The sequence below is a fragment of the Archocentrus centrarchus genome, chromosome 1 (assembly GCF_007364275.1).
Source record: "Archocentrus centrarchus isolate MPI-CPG fArcCen1 chromosome 1, fArcCen1, whole genome shotgun sequence".
NCBI classification, from domain to species: Eukaryota; Metazoa; Chordata; class Actinopteri; order Cichliformes; family Cichlidae; genus Archocentrus; species Archocentrus centrarchus.
The window spans coordinates 17,848,177-17,870,378 of NC_044346.1; the positions used below are offsets into that span (position 1 = coordinate 17,848,177).

The window sequence follows — 22,202 nt, forward strand, 5'->3', positions numbered from 1 at the left end:
TTGAATTACTCTTAATGCTGTTTTGTTGTATTATTTAGAGAAAATTAATAAAAAGGGTTCAAATCTAATTCAAACACAGATCAGGTACATTTTACCATTTATAACTTCCATTCATTTGCTTATGAATTAAACTCCCACTGAATCACAGTGTCTTTACTTTTCTTTTTTGTGTCATTACTTTTGATGAGTCATTTCATTTCCTGCAATAGAGTAACTGTCACCACCATTGAAAGCTTTCATTTATAATCACATAGATAAAAATTATTTCATTGGTTAAGTGAGGTAAAACATTGACTTATTTCAGCTAGTCAAGAAGCCTTTAAATAGTCAGACATCAAGTGTGTGCTACAAGTGATTGAGGATTGAGGATATTTTGCCCACAGTTCGAAGCCATAATGAAGTTTGAGAATGTTCTTGCTCATATTAATGGATTTGGAAGATTTCAGATAATGATCATTGTGATCAGCTTCATCGGCCGCTTCACTCTGCCTTGCCACTTCATGCTCAACAATTTCATAGCAGCTGTTCCCTCTCATCACTGTGACATCAGCTCTCTGGATGACGGAGGTGTTTTTATGAATTTATCCCAGGCAGAGAGGCTTGTTGTTAGTATTCCAGTTCAGCAAGATGGGACTCCAAGCTCCTGTCAGATGTTTGAGGAGCCTCAATATCAGCTGCTGTTTAAGTCCTCCAACATCACTGATGCGCCAAGAGTGCCGTGCCGGAACGGATGGGTTTACGATAACACCACCTTCAAGTCTACTCTGACCTCAGAGGTGATCCTACTGTACTTTTTTTTTTCAGTTGTGAAATAAGTGTAATTGTTCATCATTATGAAATAGTCCCATGGAAAATGTAATAGTGGATTTGTCTTCTTTTTTTTTTTTTTCTTTGTACAAGTGGGACTTGGTGTGTACTAGAAGAGGGAAAAACAAAGCAACTGCTACCATCTTCTTTGTCGGAGTCATGTTTGGAGCAATTTCCTTTGGAAGTCTAAGTGACAGGTATGATTGACTCAAATTTGATTATGCAGTGTTCCAGCTACTGAATAAAATGAAATACTGAGCTTTTCTGTTTTTCCATAGGTATGGTCGAAGGATCATGCTGCTGGTATCATATGTGTCTGGAATGCTGTTTGGTGTTGCAAGCGCCTTTTCTACATCCTACATGATGTTTGCTGTGCTGAGGTTCTTCACTGGCTTCTGCATCACAGGCATCGTCATTGTCTCAGCAGTTCTCAGTAATTACTTTGGTTCTTGACCTAAACATATACTGCATCCTTTTTATATGTCATGTTCAGTTCGCTTCAGAAGAGCTTACCAAAAGAACGTTCATAGAAAAAAAACAAGCTTTGCTTTGAAGCGTGCCACAGTATAGAGCCCAGCAGTTGCCACAGAGGGAAAAATGATGAATATATCATATTCCAAGGCCACTTTGTGATATTTTTTTTTTTATTATTTGCTGTGCATGAGATAAATGACTCGCCTGTGTTTGGAAAAAAATTTAACCTAATATTTTTTTTAAAAAATAGAGGCACTTTGCATGCATTGATTACATGTATCATGTCATGATGGCAGGCGGTGTTTATTCAGTCTCACTGTAAATTTTTGACTGACAGTTCAAGGAATGCAGTATGCTCAGTGCTGTAATTTAAAAGGCTAGTTTTGCTGATAGTGTTCATTATAACCATTATAAAATTGCAGATACCACCTAAAGTAATAATAATAGGAAAAAAGATCAAAATTAACTGCTGCAGAGGCACATTCAACGGAAGAGTAAAAGCAATATAGCATGTTTACAGTACCTCAATGTAGTACAAATTTTTCCATAAATTTAGAAATGTGTGCAAACACAGAATATTGTATTCTAGAGACAGCCCTTCCCCTTTTATCATCATTTTATCATCCCAAGTAAAAGCTCAGTAAAAATTTAGCCTTGGAATTGTTTCCCCTCTCTGGTTACTGATGGACCTCATACTAAAGGCTTTCTCTAATGAACTTACTTATAAAGTAATTGGACATTTGATCCTTTCAGGTGTGGAGTGGGTGGACATTGAACACCGGAAGATTGTGGGAGTGACTGATAGCTTATCCTGGACATTTGGAAACACAGTATTCCCACTCATTGCCTACTTTGTGAATGATTGGAGGAGGCTGATTGTTAGTGTAACATCACCTTTAATCTTAGCCATCTTCACTTGGAGGTATGACTAAGGCTTGTAGTCAAACAAAAGCTCATTTCAGTACTCTTTAATCACTTTAATCTGGAAGTCTGTGACTGGTTAACATCCAACAGCCATGGAGCCGGATAAGTTGTTAGTATATATACAGTATATATGGTGAGCTTTAATTCAGCAGCAGGTATGATGGATGTTTAACATACAGGCATTATATTAGTGTTCCATGTGTTTATCAGTGAAGGCCTGTGGAAAGAAACTGTGCAGATCTCTTCCTCTTTGGGCAGACAGTGCTCTGTAGCACTTACTGGAGGGGAAGACCTGGAACAAATTGATGGGTCCCCCTCAGCTAAACATTAGCCTGCTACTGCAAACATGGGGGGAAAAAAATGTGTAAAGCCTTGCATGTCCTCAGAAGAAGCATCGCAAAGTCTGATAAATTGCTGCAAGTTATGAAATTTTAGCAAAAATCTGGGATTGTGGACTCTGAAGGAAGTGAGCTTCCCAGAACTCTATAATCCAGTCCTCAATCCTGCTTGAGTCCAGTAGTTGATGCCTTTATTTGCATGATATGCACGGATCTCCTGCTCTAAGCAGCTGTGTTGCTGGTAAATGGGTATCATAGAGACTGGATTTGAAGGAAGAGTATCTCATTGAATACAAATACTCTCATTCTTTTAGAAACTTTGAAAAGAAAAAACAAAAACATTTACTGGGACTTAAGGATGAAGTGATTAGATTTTGGTGGTCAAAGGTCAAGCTCACTGAGATCTCACAGGACGGGTTTTCGTCTGCAAACTATGACAAAACTTGACACAGTGTCTAGTACACTAAAATGAAGTGATGATAGTTTCTATTCAAAAATTCAAAGGTCAACACCAAAGGTGAAAGCAGTGTTGTGATGTTGGCTGGCTGACAGAGGCACACAACCGCAAAGCAGTAATTTATTTTTTGCTGTAAAAACTTGAGTGCAATAGGTCTACAGTTGGATCAAAAAACTAATTTCCCTGTAACAATAGGTGGATGCCAGAGTCGGCTAGGTGGCTGATTGCCAATGGAAAGCTGGAGCAAGCTCAGATCTATTTGAAAAAATGTGCCAGCATGAATCGTACAGATGAGTCAATCCAAACACTTAAAACAGAGGTCAGTAAACTCCAGATTAACCAAGAACAATCTAGTCTTGAGAGTGCCTTAATTAATTGTATTTGTATGTTTTGGTTTATTGTGTTCCTACTCAGTGTGTCTTTCATTGCTTTACACTCACCGTTCTTGCAAATGGGAGCTCTCCCTCAAATGACGCTACTTTGAATTCTTTCAGTCGTTGTCCACCATTGTTGTGACGGAGAAACGAGATCGAACCTACTCCTACCTTGATCTGATACAAACACCTGAGATGAGGAAACTGGCCCTGCGTACTGGTATATTATGGTCTGTATTCCCACTGCTTTAGGGTGTATTACATCATGTGTGCAGAATATAAGTCAACAGCTTGTTCACTAATTTAATGAGTTGCTGCTTTCTCTGTCCCCAGGTTTTGTATCGCAACTACATTTTATGGCATCAGCTTCAACATCACGGGGTTTGGGCTCAACATATATCTCACTCAGTTTAGTTATGGTTTAATTGAACTTCCTGCCAAAGTGTCAGTCTACTACTTACTGGATAAGATAGGCAGGCGGAGCACTGAGGTGGGATCTATGCTGCTGGCTGCCATTTGTCTTGGAATCAATATTGTGATACCAAAAGGTAGGCATTTATTGATCACCACAGACTTAATGTAAGACTTGGGTTTTAAAGGTTTGAAAAATCTTTCTCAAAAGAGATTGTAGTCAGGTCAGGTCTTTTTCTTTGGACATTGGCTGCTTTTTCACTCATTTTCAGTCCAGTCCTTGTACCTGACCATTTTCAGAAGAATGATTTAACAGTGACCAATGAATTATTTAAGCACAAAAAGGCATTTTGTGTCTACACAGATATCTTAGCAAAGAATCAATTTTAAATGGTCTTTTGACACTTTGTTACTAGCAGCCTGTCACAAAAACACACCATTTGTTCCCATTTCTTTACTTGGATCTATGAAAAATGTCAGTGGTAACACAGTGTTTTCCACCAACAATGTGATTCCCAAATCAGTGGAAAACTTGGCCTCTCTCAGCATGATGTGCAGTTTGTCCTTAAAAACATTGAGAAAACTGGACAAAATAAGTTATATCTACAGCACATGAACAGAAGGTGATGGTCTTTAAAAATCCAAGACTTGATAGACCTGAGAGATCTACTTCAGTCTACAAATCTTCATTAGCAATGGTCTCAGTGGAAGGGTGACTGTCAAGAAGCCATTGATAAGGAAGGGAAACAGTGAGAAAAGGCTGAGGTATGCCAAATTACACAAGAACTGGGCTGAAAATCAGTGGCAACAGGTCTGATGGAGCAATGTATTCAAAGAAAATAGAAAATCCCAAGAAATAAGGGGGTGGCTCAATACAAAGCACTGTATTACAATTTAAATCTTATATATTCCATTTTTTTTTCTTTTGTACCACCTTTTGCCTTGCACCAAGACAGATTTCTTGTATGTAAACTTATCAGTAAATATGATTCTGCTGTTCCTTGTAGATATGTCTGTTGCTACTACTGTGGTAGCAGTCATTGGAAAAGGGTTTTCTGCAGCATCCTTTGGAACATTAGTGCTGTACAGCGCTGAGCTGTACCCGACTGTAATAAGGTAACTATACATGCCTAATTCCAAGCTTCATCTTCATTTAAACACAGCAGGACATCAAAGAGATGGGTTTCACTTTTTCTGCATGCTCTTCTCATTGATTAATGTTTACACTTTTAGGCAGAATGGTATGGGCTACAACTCGTTCATGGCTCGGTTTGGTGTAGCTGTGGCGCCTATGATCCTCTTACTGGATGAGGTCTGGAAGGAACTGCCACAGGTGGTCTTGTGCTGTCTGGCAGTATTTGGGGCGATAGTGGCAAGCACGCTTCCAGAGACCCGCAACAGGTGCCTGCCAGAGACCATAGAAGACATTGAACAGAAGCGATAGTGAAGAATCACTGACATGAACACGTTCAGTCCAGTAAGGTTATGCTATGGCTGAAGTGCAAGTCTGTTTTATGTATTCATGTGCAGTTTACTCTTGAACCTGAATACCTTCAAAGGACTTCAAATAACCAGATAATTACATTTACAATAGTTGTACTACTACTAGACAGCTGCATAAAACAGCAGTTATGGTGCTTGCTGAGAAACAATCGTTACATGTCACATTAATGTCAGTAATCGTTTTATTTTCCTGAAAATGTGCACCTTTCCATTTTTCTCTGTTTTCATCCTACTAATGTTCACATTTATGGTCTAATTCCCCAATTTCAGAACCATTTTCATGTGAGAAATTATTATTATTACAGTATTACTTGTAAAAAAAAAAAAACGCCATTCATTAAATCTATTTTACCTTATCTATTTTCCTGACACATAAAACCTTGTGTTTGAAGTGTAAGTTGTGCTCTGTGTTAAACAGCATATCACGGGCGAGTCGAAGTCCAACAAACTTTTTAGAAATTTTAGAAAACACATTAAAAGTCATGTTATGCATAAACACATAACACTGTGCTAAGGTTGCTGAGAGAGTAGATGATTTTTTTAAATAGCAGGAACTACTAAGGTACTGATTCACTAAAGAGCCCCTTTCCACCCCAAGACTTGGTTCCATATTTAATAAAATAAAACAAGTGTCGAGCCCCTTTTATTCCTCTTCAGGCATAAAAAAAAAAATGCAATTGAAATTTTGTTTATGAACCTTTTATCATGGCATTACGAACACGTCCACTCAGCTGGACATCATGCATGTGACTTTTGAACCAAAGAAATATGCATCTGACAAACCAATAATAGCAAATGATATACTGTGTGAAAATTATTAAATGATTTTCATTTTTAATGCTACCAGTTTGATGTTGTCTCACATTTTAATATATTCTAATACATTTCGAAGCAATGCAAAAATGTATGTAAATCTTGCTCCTGACCGGACGATCTGTGGACTTTCTGGGATTTTCTACAAAAAAGCACCCTCTCAGAAAGCAGCATAGTCTGAACATTATTGCTGCCAGTTCCACTAGTTCAGTTCAGTCTGACTTCAAGGAAATTTGGCAAAACATCCAGGACACAAGCCAAAAATAAGTTAGAATAAATTAGCAGGTGCTAAACATGCCCTTATAAAAAATGCCAACTGTGTTTCACTGGAGGTGGAGTGCCAGTTGGTCTTCCTCTTGTGTTTGATGGAACCTGCATTTATTAGTACATAAGCTACAGAGCCCTCTGTTCCAGCCCAGACATTATGTAAAGGTGTGAAGCATTCACAGTAGTCTGTTCCTGAGCTCTGTCTGGTGGTACAGCCTCAGTTTTCACAGATCCACTGTCACTACTGCCAGCATTGATTAATCCTGACCATTCTCCTTGTTTTTCTGGCAATCATTCATCATCAGTCACTGGCATCATCCTCACGTGACTCGGATGGTACAGCTCCACTATCCTGTAGGCTTTCCTTTCTTTCACAAGCTGCACTTGAACAAAAATATAAATGAACCAATGTGGATTCACTTCATGGAGATAACATGCAAAAATATTTTTAAAAGCTGCTATTTACATTCTAACAACTAGCAATTGATCTATGGTACACTGAAAATGTCACTGCAGATCAGGCTGATCAAGTAATGATCAAGTAGTAATGGTATGGACTGCAGTTGAACTATGTCCAGTTTTTTTGAACACATGATTAATTGCAAATTTCTCCCAATAAAAAAATAATTATGTGAACATTTTAACAATTATATTATTGCTTAGATGTTACTTGATGCTAGCCTTTTTTTTTTTTTTTAAATACATGCAAGAGCATTGGGCTTATAGCACTTCCCATGGCTGATCAATAGGTGGCAGTGTATAGGATGATGCACAAGCATCCACTGTGCTGGCTGATATAAAACTATGACAACGAAGCATGCTTATACAAAGGAACAGCTGTCCTCTGTAGTGTCCACTATGCATTAAAAGGACTAGACAAAAACAGAAAAACTAAACCACAGATCAAACTTTGTGATAACAGACTTTACTAATTAATTTATACACAGAAATTAAGTCAAAGCTCATTTTTTTTAAAGAAACAAAGCAAGCACAAATGTTTATGACTCAGCAGTCGCCTAAACGAAATTCAACCACATCTAAATAACACATTTGTTATTCCATTTGAAAGTCGTTACAGCCAGGTCTAACCATTGTTGTTGACATTTTATTTGACATTACACATAGTTACAGAATTAACATTGATGGAAAAACTGGGCAAAAAGCAAACAAAACAATCAAAAAATAAAATAAAATCAAAAAGCCATTAAGATACAATGACATAGAAAGATCTAAAACTATAGTAAGCAGTTGTTTTCCAGGACACTTCTTGGCTATTGTTCAGTACTGGGAATACTCTTTGCTCTCTAGTTTGGCAATGATTCGCTCCAGCTGTCTCTTAGCTTCACATTGTGGGAAGTTACTCATTTCGTAGTACTGTGGAGCAATCTTCACCAGCCTGTAACAGAGACAGCAGAACATGGACAAACCTGTCAGTCAGCTGATACAACAAATGTTAAAATAATCTTTACTAAGTTTTTATTGTCTGCACACTTACCACTCTGGCTTGATGTCTGTGCAAGTGCGGATGTAGTTCTTGGTGGTGAGGACAAACTCATTGTAGAGCACCCACTCGGGCTTGTGGTCCAGGACCGTAGATGGGTGCAGCTGGACCACTTGGTTGTCTTTCACTGTGAGGTAATGGCCTGTGCGCTCCAAATGAGCCACCTACAGGAGATTTAATTAAAGATAAATATACAGATCTTCTCTGCCTGCAGCTTTACCAATATACACATTACTCGCCACACTCTTTATCACTGCAAACGTTTTCACAAGACCCGTGTACATCTGAGTCTAGACTGATCAACAGTCCATCCTCAAAGAATCCCAAACCTCCTTCCTCTGAGTGTTTCGGTCATTAAATCTGCTGACCTGCATGAAGAAGCCGGTGCAGAGCGCTCGTCGGATGTTGATGTAGTAATCTCTGCTTGTGAACTCTGTGCTCCGACGAGGCAGGTTGAAGCGGTCCATGATCCTGGACAGCTGCTGCCGCACATTGTCGGCAGACATCAGCGAACGGTAGTTGACAAAGTTGTCGTAGCACCACTGGTTAGACTCGTGGTCTGGAAAAGGGAATCAAATAATTGCATGGGAAAGGGGATTTAGTGCCACAGAATTGTCAGATTCACATTTAAAATATTGTTCTTAAAAAAAAAATTAATGCAGGTTAAATTTCATCATGTAGAAACAAATAAAACATGGACTGATGCTCACTTTGTTTGAAGGCATGGTAGACGTTGAGCAGCGTCAAGTGGTCTCCGTCAATGTGAGCAAACCGCATCTTGGACTCGTCTGCTGCCTTCTTAGCCTCCGTAGGACGGACAAAACACTGTGGGACTAAACAAGGTTGGTATGGGCCCCAACAAAGCCGCCCATAGGGATGAGTCAAACATTCACAGAAAAATGCAGCAAAGCCTATGATGCTAGGGCACTCGACACCGAGTTGGGACAGGGCAGGACCACAAACTCTATAAGAGGGGGCTGCAGTCTTTTCTCATGGTCATTCCCAACTGTAATGGTTATTAGCTCGTAGAGAGGGGTCATTTAACCACATCTGTAAAACAAGAGTTTTCACACAGCTGCAGAGCGTTAGGGACATCAGCAATGTTTAACCTTTCAGAGATTCAGATTTGACTTTTGATACATGAGTGTTAGGCCTTTGAGTAGGAGGATGACTGAAATATCTGAGTTACATATAACTCTACAGTACAAGATTAATTAATTTTTTTTTTTTTTTTTAAGTTCAATAAATGTAGTAAAACTTCCAAGTGGTGTCTGCCCTATCCACTTGTTTTAGTGCAGAAACACTTGTGAGAAAGCTCTCATTACTTAAAACAAACTAGTATGGAAGTATGGAAATCCCTATACTGAAATTCAGTATTACCATTCTTTGATAACTCCATACCAGGATCCTTATTTGTACAAACAAACTCAAAATTAATCTGTTCACCAACAAACTACCCTACACTACACAACTACACTATATTGGCAAAAATATTCACTCGTCTGCCTTCATACACATATGAGCTTGAGTAACATCCCATTCTTAATCCATGGGTTTTAATATGATGTCAGCCCACCCTTTGCAGCTATAACAGCTTCGACTCTTCTGGGAAGGCTTTCCACAAGGATTAGGAGTGTTTGTGGGAATTTTTGACCATTCTTCCAGAAGTGCATGTATGAGGTCAGACACTGATCTTGGACGAGAAGGCCTGGCTCGGAGTCTCCACTCTAATTCATCCCAAAGGTGTTCTGTCAGGTTGAGGTCAGGACTCTGTGCAGGCCAGTCAAGTTCTTCCACACAAACTCACTCATCCATCTCCTTATGGTCCTTTGCTTTGTGCACTGGTGTGCAGTCATGTTGGAACAGGAAGGGCCATCGCTAAACTGTTCCCACAAAGTTGGGAGCATGAAACTGTCCAAAATGTCTTGGTACGCTGAAGCATTCAGAGTTTCTTTCACTGGAACTAAGGGGCCGAGCCCAACTCATGAAAAACAACCCCACACCATAATCCCCCCCCCTCCACCAAACTTTACACTTGGCACTAGGGCTACAACTATCAATTATTTTAGTAATCGAGTATTCTACCGATTATTCCATCAATTACTTGAGTAATTGGATAAGAAATACTTTTTTCATATTAACAGTTCATCTGCATATTTTTAACTTCTGTACTGCAGTTTTTCCCTGTGTGAAACAAACAGCAATGGATGGAGCAGCTACAAAGTTCTCTTTTCTTCAATTGCTGATCAGGTGGTTGATGAAGGACCTCCAGCTGTTTTGATGCTAAAAAAAGGTTTACTTTCACTCCACCTGAGCCCATTGCCTCTAGAATGGCTCCGCCTCTTTGTGCTTGTGCAGACAGACTGCAAGTAAAACAGCTGCCTGCTGTTGTGTTATCAGTGTTTTTGTTGAAAAACTGGGGGCTGCATGAGTGTAATGTTGTAATGCTTTGTATTCACAAGCATTCTCCTAAATATGCTTCTACTGCAGGTCTATGTTTAGTCACTAACCAGGGATTAAAGTATAAAAAAATATTTTGGGGGGTCCTTCCGGTACCAAATGATTGCTACTGCTATTAGCGGCACATGCTAGCAAACTGTGGTTATAGCGAGCACAACAGACAAACATGGCAGAGAGCAGTGGAGGCGTGGAAAAACATGTCAGCGATGATCCACTTAGTGTTAAAGTGAATCCGTCGCAGCGATGGAGAACTTTTTAGAATCAGGGGGTGGCCATTAAACCCACAAGAAGAAGATGACGACGGAGAACTTGAATGCTGCTAATGCAGGCGAAAAGCTCCACGTACACTGAGACACCCGAGCGCTGCAGAGTTTAAACAAAGCTTTTTTTTTTTTTTTTTTAAATATATAATTGAATTAGATCAGATTGCTAGATGGAGAGGAGTGATTCGTAACTCCAGAGAACACATCTCCACTGCTCAAGTCCAGCTTTACACCACTGCATCCGACGTTCTGCGTTGCGCTTGACAATGTACGAGTTGCAGCTGCTCAGCCTTGGTAACCCATTCCATGAAGCTCTCTACTCACTGTTCTTGAGCTAATCTGAAGGCCACATGAAATTTGAAGGTCTGTAGCAATTGACTGCAGATAGTGGGGTGGCCTCTGCACACTACGCACCTCAGCATCAGCTGACCCCGCTCTGTCATTTTACACGGTCCACCACTTTGGCTGTTGCGGTCATTGCTTCCATTGTTATAATCCCACTAACAGCCGAAGTGGAACATTTAGCAGTGAGGAAATGTCACATCTGGACGTGTTGCACAGCTGGCATCCTATCACGGTACCACGCTGGAATTCGCTGAGTTCCTGAGAGCGACCCATTCTTTCACAAATGTTTGTAGAAGCAGTCTGCATGCCTAGGTGCTTGGTTTTATACACCTGTGGCCATGGAAGTGACTGGAACACCTGAATTCAATGATCTAGATGGCTGAGTGAATACTTTTGACAATACAGTATATGATTAATTATGAATTAATTCTATTGGGACTAATACTGGCAATCATTTTACTGACAATCATAGTGTATTAACAAAAAATCTCAAACATTGCTATATTTCCGTTGTCATAGTCCTGGACAAGGAACCATTTTCTGAATTAAACAATCTGCACTTGTTGAGTGACACAACTTTGTAAACACTGAGTCAATGATTAGTTGCTAAATCTTGAAGAAAAAAAAAAAAAAAGTCTAAGCCTCAGACCAACCCCTCAATCCACTTGGAAGTAAGAAGCCAGCTTTCTTTCAACTAGCTGCCCCACCTCAACAAAACAGGTGGGTGGGGCTGATGTGCTGATAATCATGTCAGGGATATCTGCTGTTACTGACATTATACACAGTCAAGAGTAGGAGGGGAAAAAGCCTCTGAAATCTAGTGTTTAGAGCAGTCTGAAGTCTGAGCTTTTGTCTCAGGGAGTGCTCACATGTACGCTGAACTCTTAATTTAAAACTTTGGCCTATTCAGTACGAGCATCCACCCTTTTAACAGAATATTTTACAAATGAGACATTATAAGGAAAAGGGTGATTGCACCCCTTTAATAAGCTTTCTATGTGTCCCATCGTTATTCTGATATTAATTTAAACTGATAGCTGTGGAAACTTTTAGGGGAATAGAAAATGTGCAAAAACTAGATGTTCGGTGGGATGATTTTTAACACTGCCTGCAATCAAAAGTGTTAACCCCAAGAGACTTGGCCTACAACAGGCAATTAAGATGTCAGCCCAGTCCTGGGCATTACCTGACAGCATGGCAGTAATGGAAAGGATCTCGTTGGAGCAGTTAAACTCGCAGCTCGCAATGACCATTTTTGCCAGTTGGGGGTCCAAAGGAAATTCCGCCATCATGGAGCCCAGCTCCGTCAGGTCACCGTCATCATTGAGAGCTGCCAGGTAATTCAGCAGCTCAAGGGCCCTCATTAATGTCTCAGGAGCTGCATGGAGGAGAGGTACTCAGGTCAGCTAGCTGTGGCTAACTTGCATAAAAGGACCACTTACAGTTCTCAATAAGACTGCAGACTGACTTACCTGGTGGATCCATAAAGTCAAAGTGCACAAGGTCATCAATACCCAGCTTTTTCAGCTGAAGCACAACAGATCCCAAGTTTGATCGAAGAATCTCAGGGTATGTGTTATCCTAAAGACAGATGACAAAATCAAATGTAATGAAAACTATTTTAAGGAAGGTGATGAAGAACACCTGGTACAGTGGTGGGATTTGAGCGGCTAACAGGTGCAGAAATCTTAGAAGAGGAATTTAAATGTTTGTGTTGGAAGAATGATCACCATTAAAGCAGATGACACTGATCTACAAATTATCATCACCGTGAATTGACTTCTACAGCAGAGCTCCTTTACACTAAAAAAAAAAAAAAACCTTCATTTTTCAGACTGCTGTAGCCATCTGAAGGCAGGATGACACATGGTATGTTAATAAATCTATAGCATGTACAGCAATATGCCATTATGCAATTAAGCTATTTTTACCTTAATTAAAATGACCACACCACTATAATAATAATACATTTTATTTATAAGTGCCTTTCATGACACCTAAGGGCACTTTACAGGGGTGAAAACAAAGTACAAACAAGAAACTAAAATGACCAAAAGAACTAAAGCGAGGATGCAATTTGGAACAGGTAAATTTTGAGTCGTGATTTGAAGATATGAAGAGAGTCAATAGTGCGAATGTCTGGTGGGAGAGAGTTCCATCGCTGGGGAGCAGAGCGGGAGAAAGCTCTGTTCCCTATAGTACTGAGGCGGACAGGGGGAACAGTAAGGCGGATAGAGGAGGAAGAGCAGAGGGTACGGGATGAGGAGGTGATGTGAAGAAGTTCGACTAGACTGTGGTCGTAGATGGCCTTGAATGCAAACAGAAGGATTTTGAACTGAATTCTGAAATTAACTGGAAGCCAGTGAAGCTGCTGTAGGACTGAGGTGCTGTGGTGAAATGAAGGGGTTCTGGTGATGATGCGAGCAGCTGAGTTTTAAACTATTTGAAGCTTCTGGAGGGATTTGTGAGGGAGGCCAATTTGAAGGAAATTACAATAGTCAATACGGGAGGTAACGAGACTGTAAACAAGGATGGAGGTGGTTGCGGAGAGGGGCGATTTAAGTTTCGTAGGTGGAAATATGTAGAAATGTAGTTTAATTCCACACAATGCTAATGGAACCAGACTAGCCCATCATAACTCAGTATTCTGTTATATATGTGGGAGATATCAGATTACAGTGGCTTATTGATTCTTTGTGTCCATTCACTATCTTCCAACATTGTTTTTAGCAAATTACAATTTCAGGTTTTCTATATGAAATGAATTAAGGTGGAAATGCTGCAGTAAAACTTTAGAGTAAATACACATCATATAAATGGCTTTACCACCACTAAAACCCAACTGTTTATTATAATTTTATTTCAGTGCTCAGCCTGGTTAAAGTCTTGATGAAGCCTCCTTTCATTTGTTGAGCTGTTGTCACCCCATGGTGCTCTGACTGGTACTGCTGGTTCTGTGCATTAACATCTACACCAAAATATCAGGTGCACTTGAAAACGTCCACACAATTTGTGTGATCCAGGCCTTCCATTTTTGCACTATGACACATAAATAAGTCCTTGACAGTTTTTATGCTTTTGTCCAAACCTCAACAAACAGGAAAATTAAAAAAAAAAAAAAAAAAAAAAAAAAAACTGTGGTCACTTGCCTGCATCTCTGTTTTGTAGGCCTTCTCTGTGTAGAGACGGAAACATTTCCCTGGACGTGTTCTGCCAGCTCGTCCCGCCCTCTGCTGGGCAGAAGCTTTACTGATGGCTGTGACGAGCAGAGACTCAACTCTGATACGAGGATTGTACACCTAGATAAGCATGGCAAAACACGTTCATGTAAAACAGCTGTCATGAGATGTACAGGTTACTGCATTGTGACCAAAAGAAACAAAAACATCTACATTTACACCAACATAATTTAAGACAACACATTTAACAACCAAACTCTAATCATAGAGCTAGAACACAGCCCAATTAGGTGAGTCACCTTTGGCCTACCTTTTGTTTGGCAAATCCAGGGTCAATGACAAACACCACCCCATCGATTGTTAGAGAAGTCTCAGCAATGTTTGTCGACACCACAACCTGCGGAAAGAGCAAAGCAATGGAAAATATTTGAAACCTGGTAAGTGAGAATCTGTTCTATTGCAGGGTTCCTGCAGCACTTTAAAAAGCAATTACACTCAATTACAGTGCCTTGCGAAAGTATTCGGCCCCCTTGAACTTTTCAACCTTTTGCCACATTTCAGGCTTCAAACATAAAGATATAAAATTTTAATTTTTTGTGAAGAATCAGCAACAAGTGGGACACAATCGTGAAGTGGAATGAAATTTATTGGATGTGTCAAACTTTTTTAACAAATAAAAAACTGAAAAGTGGGGCGTGCAATATTATTCGGCCCCCTTGCGTTAATACTTTGTAGCGCCACCTTTTGCTGCAATTACAGCTGCAAGTCGCTTGGGGTATGTCTCTATCAGTTTTGCACATCAAGAGACTGAAATTCTTGCCCATTCTTATTTGTGAACCATTCCACTGTAGATTTGGCTTTTTGTTTTGGATCATTGTCTTGTTGGAAGATAAATCTCCGCCCCGTCTCAGGTCTCTTGCAGACTCCAACAGGTTTTCTTCCAGAATGGTCCTGTATTTGGCCCCATCCATCTTCCCAGCAATTTTGACCATCTTCCCTGTCCCTGCTGATGAAAAGCAGGCCCAAACCATGATGCTGCCACCACCATGTTTGACAGTGGGGATGGTGTGTTCAGGGTGATGAGCTGTGTTATTTTTACTCCAAACATATCGTTTTGCATTGTGGCCAAACAGTTCCACATGTTTGGTGCGTCTCCCAGGTGGCTTGTGGCAAACTTTAAATTAGACTTTTTATGGATATCTTTGAGAAATGGCTTTCTTCTTGCCACTCTTCCATAAAGGCCAGATTTGTGCAGTGTACGACTGATTGTTGTCCTATGGACAGACTCTCCCACCTCAGCTGTAGATCTCTGCAGTTCATCCAGAGTGATCATGGGCCTCTTGGCTGCATCTCTGATCAGTCTTCTCCTTGTTTGAGATGAAAGTTTAGAGGGACGGCCGTGTCTTTGTAGATTTGCAGTGATCTGATACTCCTTCCATTTCAATATGATTGCTTGCACAGTGCTCCTTGAGATGTTTAAAGCTTGGCAAATCTTTTTGTATCCAAATCCAGCTTTGAACTTCTCCACAAGAGTATCTCGGACCTGCCTGGTGTGTTCCTTGGTCTTCATGATGCTCTCTGCGCTTTGAACAGAACCCTGAGACTATCATAGAGCAGGTGCATTTATGTGGAGACTTGATTACACACAGGTGGATTCTATTTATCATCATCATTTGGGACAACATTGGATCATTCAGAGATCCTCACTGAACTTCTGGAGTGAGTTTGCTGCACTGAAAGTAAAGGGGCCGAATAATATTGCACGCTCCACTTTTCAGTTTTTTATTTGTTAAAAAAGTTTGACACATCCAATAAATTTCATTCCACTTCACGATTGTGTCCCACTTGTTGATTCATCACAAAAAATTAAAATTTTATATCTTTGTGTTTGAAGCCTGAAATGTGGCAAAAAGTTTGAAAAGTTGAAGGGGGCCGAATACTTTCGCAAGGCACTGTATATTCAGGCCACAAGACACTATTTAATGCTTTTCTTTGCCACAAATGACCTTTTTTTAAAGACACAAGTGACAACTTCAACTAGGCTGTGTCTAATCAACCTATTGTAGGAAGCACATTAGATTTTTGGAATACATTTTTTTCCCTCATTTTTATCTTCAGTCATATTGCTTATATTTTATGTTTGGTCAGCTCTACTGTGCATTATATTAATTTTCTTTATTTGTAATACATATAGTTACATGCTTGTCCCAGCATATTTACTGGTGGTAAATAATGACAATTAAGAAGCACTTAATTACATTCAGCAGCAGTATTAATTCAGTGTGGAGCAGCACGGGTTTTACAGCCCTGTTAATAAATGCTATGGATAATGTCAGACTTCACAATCCGTTAGCACGCCCTAGTGTGTCAACTGTCAAAACTACATCTTAAATGTGATCGACATAACAAAAGAACGTAAATGACATGAAACTGTGACAGCTTTAAAAACTGATTTAAATACCACCTGCAAATGTAATACCTTCAGCAGATTTACAGGAAATACATTTTAAGACCTTAATGTCCTTGACTTAACATCAAAGTCTTTAAAGGCTGGTGAGAAGCCCGTATTATTTAAAATGTACCTTTCTTCCTATTGCACCATTTGGCTTCCTTGGAGGAGGAGGCTCAAAGATCCTTTGTTGCTGCTGTGGAGGCAACGTGGAATACAGTGGAATGATTTTGATGTCTCCGACTTCAGGACCGAGGTCATCTACCTCGCGCTTGATCCGTTTGCAGGCCTCATCAATTTCCTGAAAGAAAAATTTGTTATAACTTTGCTTTTTGAGTCAATGGAGGCCATGCTGCTTCAAACTGATTTCTACTGGATCTGTAACACGAGCATTATAAGCCTTACCTCTTGACCGGTGAGGAAGAGAAGACAGTCGCCTTCATCTTCCTCACACATATGAATCTGGATGACAGTGCGGATCGCCGCCTCAAGGTAGTCCCGCTCTGGCTCCGGAGTATAAAAGATCTCAACAGGATGTGTACGTCCAGGAATAGTCAGCAGAGGACAGTTGTCAAAGTACACCTGGAACTTGCCGGCATCTAGTGTGGCACTCATGACAATCACCTGCACAGAAAGGTTATCATTGCACATATTTGTTATACCTAAATACTTCATATACCCACATACAAACTATCTGCATCGCTGTATGAGATGAATTACAGCTCTACAGCAGTTTTACTCAAATAAAATTCAGTCCATGGTAACAAAAGATGTAGCTTTTACTATGCACTAAATGACACACACACACACACACACACACACTGCTGAGGGTGTGTGTATGATGTTACACCTGCAAGACAGTTTTGTTCTGAGACTCATATAGCTTCAGATCCCACCAGAAGTATTTAGAAGCAGACAGTTTTTTTGGTGGTTTTTTGATTTGTTTTTTTAAATTGATCAGATTCTCTATACTGTTCCAATTTCTGACTTTCTGCCTCCTTATCTGCTCTATGCAGCTTGATGTGAGAGCAGGCCATATTTTAGCAACATAGACAGAGAGCCACTTCTTGTGGAATCCCATACAGCACCTTTAGTGGCCACAGCCAAGCCAGTTTTGTGTGCAAAACTACATTTTCTGAGTATGACCATTAGTGATATTAAATTACAAACATGGCAAGTATCAAAAGTCACATCTAGTAGAAACTGCCTAATTGTACAAGTTTAAAATGGTTAAAAACCACTGATACAGTCAATGCTATATTAGTAATATTTTCTGTTGAACTGTCAATTTTTCACAAACCATTGTTCCATTCCAGCTGAAGTAGGAATTTCTGAATTTTCAACTGGAAAGCCCTCTGACGTCAGACTTTCAACTCGTAAATTTAGAGAAGCCCTACAACCCTGACTTAACAATCCAAGATGACAGCTGTGAATGCAAACAATAGTAAAACTGTAAAACTTGTCATCTGTGCAGCCTCTGCTGTGTATGAGTGACTCACTAAATAAACCATGCACAGCGCACTGACCAGGCTCTATCCATGAATGCGCTACAGCTGTGTTTTTAAGTGCAGAAAAAAAAACACGCATTGCTTTGTGATGCATGAATGGCTCTACCTTGCTAAGAAACAAAACAAATCTTGCTTTTCTAATTTTACTACTGGAATGTACTCAACTCGGGAGTGATGCCACTCCCAGCTCCGACATCTGAGGCAAATGAAAAGCAGCATAATTAAGCTGGCACATCTGCTTTTGTTTTCCTTTGATAATTATTATAATATCCTTAGTGGAAATTACATTAATTTTCTTAATCATTAGTTGCACTAGATGCATTAGTTTTTATTTAGGAAGCACTTGCTTTTAAAGACATAGGCAAAGAAAATTCTATCCCTCTTGGGGAAACAGATAAATACCTTCAGATCTGGCCTCTGACGAACCACTTCCTTCAGTACTCCCATCAAGATGTCTGTGGCCAGAGTTCTCTCGTGGGCCTCGTCCAGAATGATCACACCATATCGCTCCAGCAGTGGGTCGTTCATGGCCTCTCTTAATAACATACCGTCTGTCATGTACCTGAAGAAACAACAATGCTTTGTTAGGCTGGGCTGCTCTGTGCCATGCCCTGCATTAAAAGACCTCGTTCACTTACAGTACCACTTACTTTAATATAGTCTTGGCAGAGCTACAGTCCTCAAATCGGATGGAGTAGCCAACTTCCTGACCAAGCATGACGTCCATTTCGTCTGCCACCCTCTGAGCCACACTCATGGCAGCCACTCTCCTGGGCTGAGTACAGGCTACTGCCCGCTTAGGGCCAGGCAAGCCTCTAACCATGTCCACACACCACTGTGGGATCTGCAGATTGAATCAAAGGTTGCAGAGAATCTAGTTAAAGTAATTCAAAATTAAAAAAAAAAAAAAAATTAACATGCAGTGACTCTGTGCCATCACACTGTTGGATCCTTTCAACATGGATTGCACACATGGGGGAAAAACAACAACAAAAAAACATTGAGCATACGAGACACACTGATCTACTTGATTTCATACCTGTGTTGTCTTGCCGGAGCCAGTCTCTCCAACAAGCACAAAGCTCTGATGACGTGTGATGATGTCAGTGAAGTTTTCCTTGTACTCCCACACTGGAAGCTGTAACCTCTTCTTCAGGATCTCATAGTAGCGGGGAGTGTGGGGCAGGTTGGTGAATGGGTTGATCTGCTGGTGTACAGCCATTTGCTTGAGTGGTGGTAAGCCTGCCCCAACTGCTGTGCTGTTAGATGGGGTACTAGAAGGCTTTGGCTCTCTGTCCCGGTCTCTGTCCCTATCACGGTCCCTGTCTCGGTCCCTGTCCCTGGAGCGGTCCTCACGGTCTCTGTCGCGGTCTCGGTCCCTCCTGTGAGCATCAAAACAGCGCATCATTGTCAACATTTCAACTGTAAAAGAAATAATTGTGCTAGAGTATGCCACGTCACACCAGTTTCCTGTGTTTCCCACATGCAGACATGTTCAATGTGTTTTTGTTTTGTTTGTTTTTTTTTTTTTTTTTTTTGGGGGGGGGGGGGGCAAAATGTTTAAACTGTGTATTGACCTTGCAGCAATACATCCAACCACCCTGAGTGGCAGACATCCAAATCATACCAGCCTTGCCTCTTCTCCTTTGTCTCCAAACTGCTCAACCTGAGCCGTTCCTCTGACATCCATTCTCTCCCAAAGAAAACATTAACATCTTCAACTCTGCCTCCTGCCTTTTTGTCGGTGCCACCATCTCCAAACCATACATCACAGCAGGTCTCAGTACGATCTTGTAAACCTTTGCTTTCACTCCTGTTGCTGTCCTTCTGTCACAAATCGCCCAACACTCTTCTCCACCCACTTCACTCTGCCTGCCCTTCTTCTGCACCGTTACTTTGGATGGGTGTATGCGCACTGGGCTGTTACTTTATTAAGCACCCCCAGTTACAGCAAATTATTCTAATAAGAAATCAAATACTTTGAAAGCTTCAAAGATTTTTTTTATACAAATTATTTATTTATTGGGTCAACGAACTATATTACAGTTTGTAATATAGTTCGTTACAAACTGTCACATTAAACTTGCTGGTTTGAAACAGTAGATAAATAAAATAATGTATTTAAACGGAACTTGCCCATTTACGGAATTACAGTAGAGACCTGTGTATTTTTTTCCACTCAGTAAGTCTGTTTCAGCCACGATTTTATAAGACAGGTGTACCTAAGCACACTGACATCAGTGTAAGTTTTCACTGAGATAAATACACAAACACAGCATAAAGCAAACATATGTGAGTACGAAGAGCCACCAAAGGACCATTTTTGGCTAGCAGAAATATATCCAACAGTAGGTGACTATTTCAAGAACCAAAACACAGTCTTTTTTTAAAATTGTAGCCGCGCCTGGCCAGCTAAATAAGCCCAAGTCAGACAAGCGGCTAAGTTAACGTTAGCCAAACACACGTGCCGCATCGGTGATGGTAACGCTGATGCTTCGTTTGTTAGCCTAATGGCGTCCGTAGTAGCTATAAAAAGCGTAGGTAGCACTTGTGAATCGGTGCAGTACGAACATTCAGCAGCTATCTGCAAATAGCGACTGAAGCAGAGCTAGAACATGAGCAGCTCCGGTTTTATTTTCTCAGCTCCCATCTTCTATCCATAGTGACCGAGAGCGGCAGCTAGCAGTTAGCTGCTACCAGACTAGTTTGAGAGCGATAACCTTGCAGCTTCACTTACCCTTCGGACCTCTTCTTACTGGAGGAGTAGTCATCACCCAGATCCAGACGATGTCTTTTCGACATCTTAAGCTAAAAATGTGGCTTTTCTTTAAACGGTTAACGCGGGCACAATCCTACCCGGCAGGTTGGATTTCCTGATTCCTGTGTCGCAAAGTTCTCCAGTCAGTGTTTTCTTCTTTTCATATTTGCTTAGCAGGCTTCAGTAAGCGCCCCCTGCTGTTCTGGAGTCTTCACTGGTGTTTAAATGGTTCTTCACTCAAAGCCATATCCTTAAAAGGATCTGCATCATAATCTTGTTTAAAACCCTGATTTTCTTTAAGCTTTGAGACTGTATAATAAAGGAATGATAATAGCTAGCCCAATTCATAAATACGTGCAGCACATATCACTTGATAAATCCGAAAAACATCCGGATTAGACAATACACCTTATTTTCTGTTTAGGCTTTTGAGACAAATAAGGCACATTACAAAAAAAAACCAAAAAAAAAAAAACCAGAAAGTTAGTGTTTGTTTAGGCTCCCAGAATCATTTGCTGTCTGTACAAATCTGTCCACCTGCTTAAATAATGGGTTTGGTCATTTTACCACAGAGAAAATCTGGTACATCTATTTATTATGTACACAGATATCAGAAGGGGTTGTGGGGGCTTATGAAAGCTCATTGGGGAAAATTCTAGCCCTAATCTACTACATTTAGTAAAAGGATATTTTTAGTTCACAGTAATGTGGGAAAAGGATGCTTTCACAGGGATTCTGTGCAGTCCTGTAAAAAAAAAAAAAAAAAAAAAGTACACACTACATTTAAATAGCATGTAAAACCAACTTTAGCAGCAATAAGTTGCAGTAATTGTTTCAGTTCCCACAGACTTTGACCGGGAGATTTCAAGACCTTGATTCTTTCCTTTTTCAGCCATTCTGCAGCAGATTTGCTGGTCTGCATTATCCATTTCTGGCCAAGATGGCTTACATTTGACTGTAGAATACTCTGGTATACACCTGAGTTCATGGTTGACTCAGTGACTGCAAGGTGACCAGGTCCTGTGGGTCCAAAACAAGCTCAAACCATCACCCCTCCGCCACTGTGCTTGACAGTTAGTATGACGTGTTTGTGCTGATATGCTGTGTTTGTTTTCACCAAATGTGAACACTTTGGTCTCATCTGTCCAAAGGACATTGCTCCAGAAGTCTTGTGGTTTGTTCAGATGTAACTTTGCAAACTTAAGCTGTGCTGTCATGTTCTTTTCAGAGAACATTGCAACCCTTCCAAACAAGCCACGCTTGTTCAGCCTTTTTAAAATAAGATAATTCTTTATTTGTCCCACATTGTGGGAAATTTACGGTGTTGCAAACAGCAAAGGGACAGCGAACACTTAGTACAAAAACAAACAA

The 22,202-nt window shown here is 40.3% G+C and overlaps 2 protein-coding genes across 2 annotated transcripts; one reads left to right on the forward strand and one right to left on the reverse strand.

Moving 5' to 3' along the window:
- The first annotated feature begins 395 nt into the window (after positions 1–395).
- Positions 396–5,229, forward strand: LOC115779892 (solute carrier family 22 member 7-like). The gene is made up of 9 exons (XM_030728787.1): positions 396–776; positions 901–1,004; positions 1,086–1,240; positions 2,035–2,203; positions 3,196–3,319; positions 3,495–3,604; positions 3,708–3,922; positions 4,793–4,901; positions 5,019–5,229. The coding sequence occupies exons 1-9, from the start codon at positions 396–398 to the stop codon at positions 5,227–5,229; spliced, it is 1,578 nt and encodes a 525-aa protein (XP_030584647.1).
- A 2,230-nt stretch (positions 5,230–7,459) lies between these two features.
- LOC115779886 (pre-mRNA-splicing factor ATP-dependent RNA helicase DHX15) lies at positions 7,460–20,875 on the reverse strand. Its single transcript, XM_030728775.1, has 14 exons — positions 20,811–20,875; positions 19,113–19,455; positions 18,724–18,917; positions 18,476–18,635; positions 16,971–17,189; positions 16,699–16,866; positions 14,427–14,513; positions 14,087–14,236; positions 12,410–12,518; positions 12,124–12,315; positions 8,580–8,702; positions 8,238–8,428; positions 7,864–8,033; positions 7,460–7,764 (listed from the first exon to the last, which is right to left on the reverse strand). Exons 1-14 carry the CDS (start codon positions 20,873–20,875, stop codon positions 7,647–7,649), a joined length of 2,289 nt encoding a protein of 762 aa, XP_030584635.1. The 3' UTR covers positions 7,460–7,646.
- Positions 20,876–22,202: the final 1,327 nt, after the last annotated feature.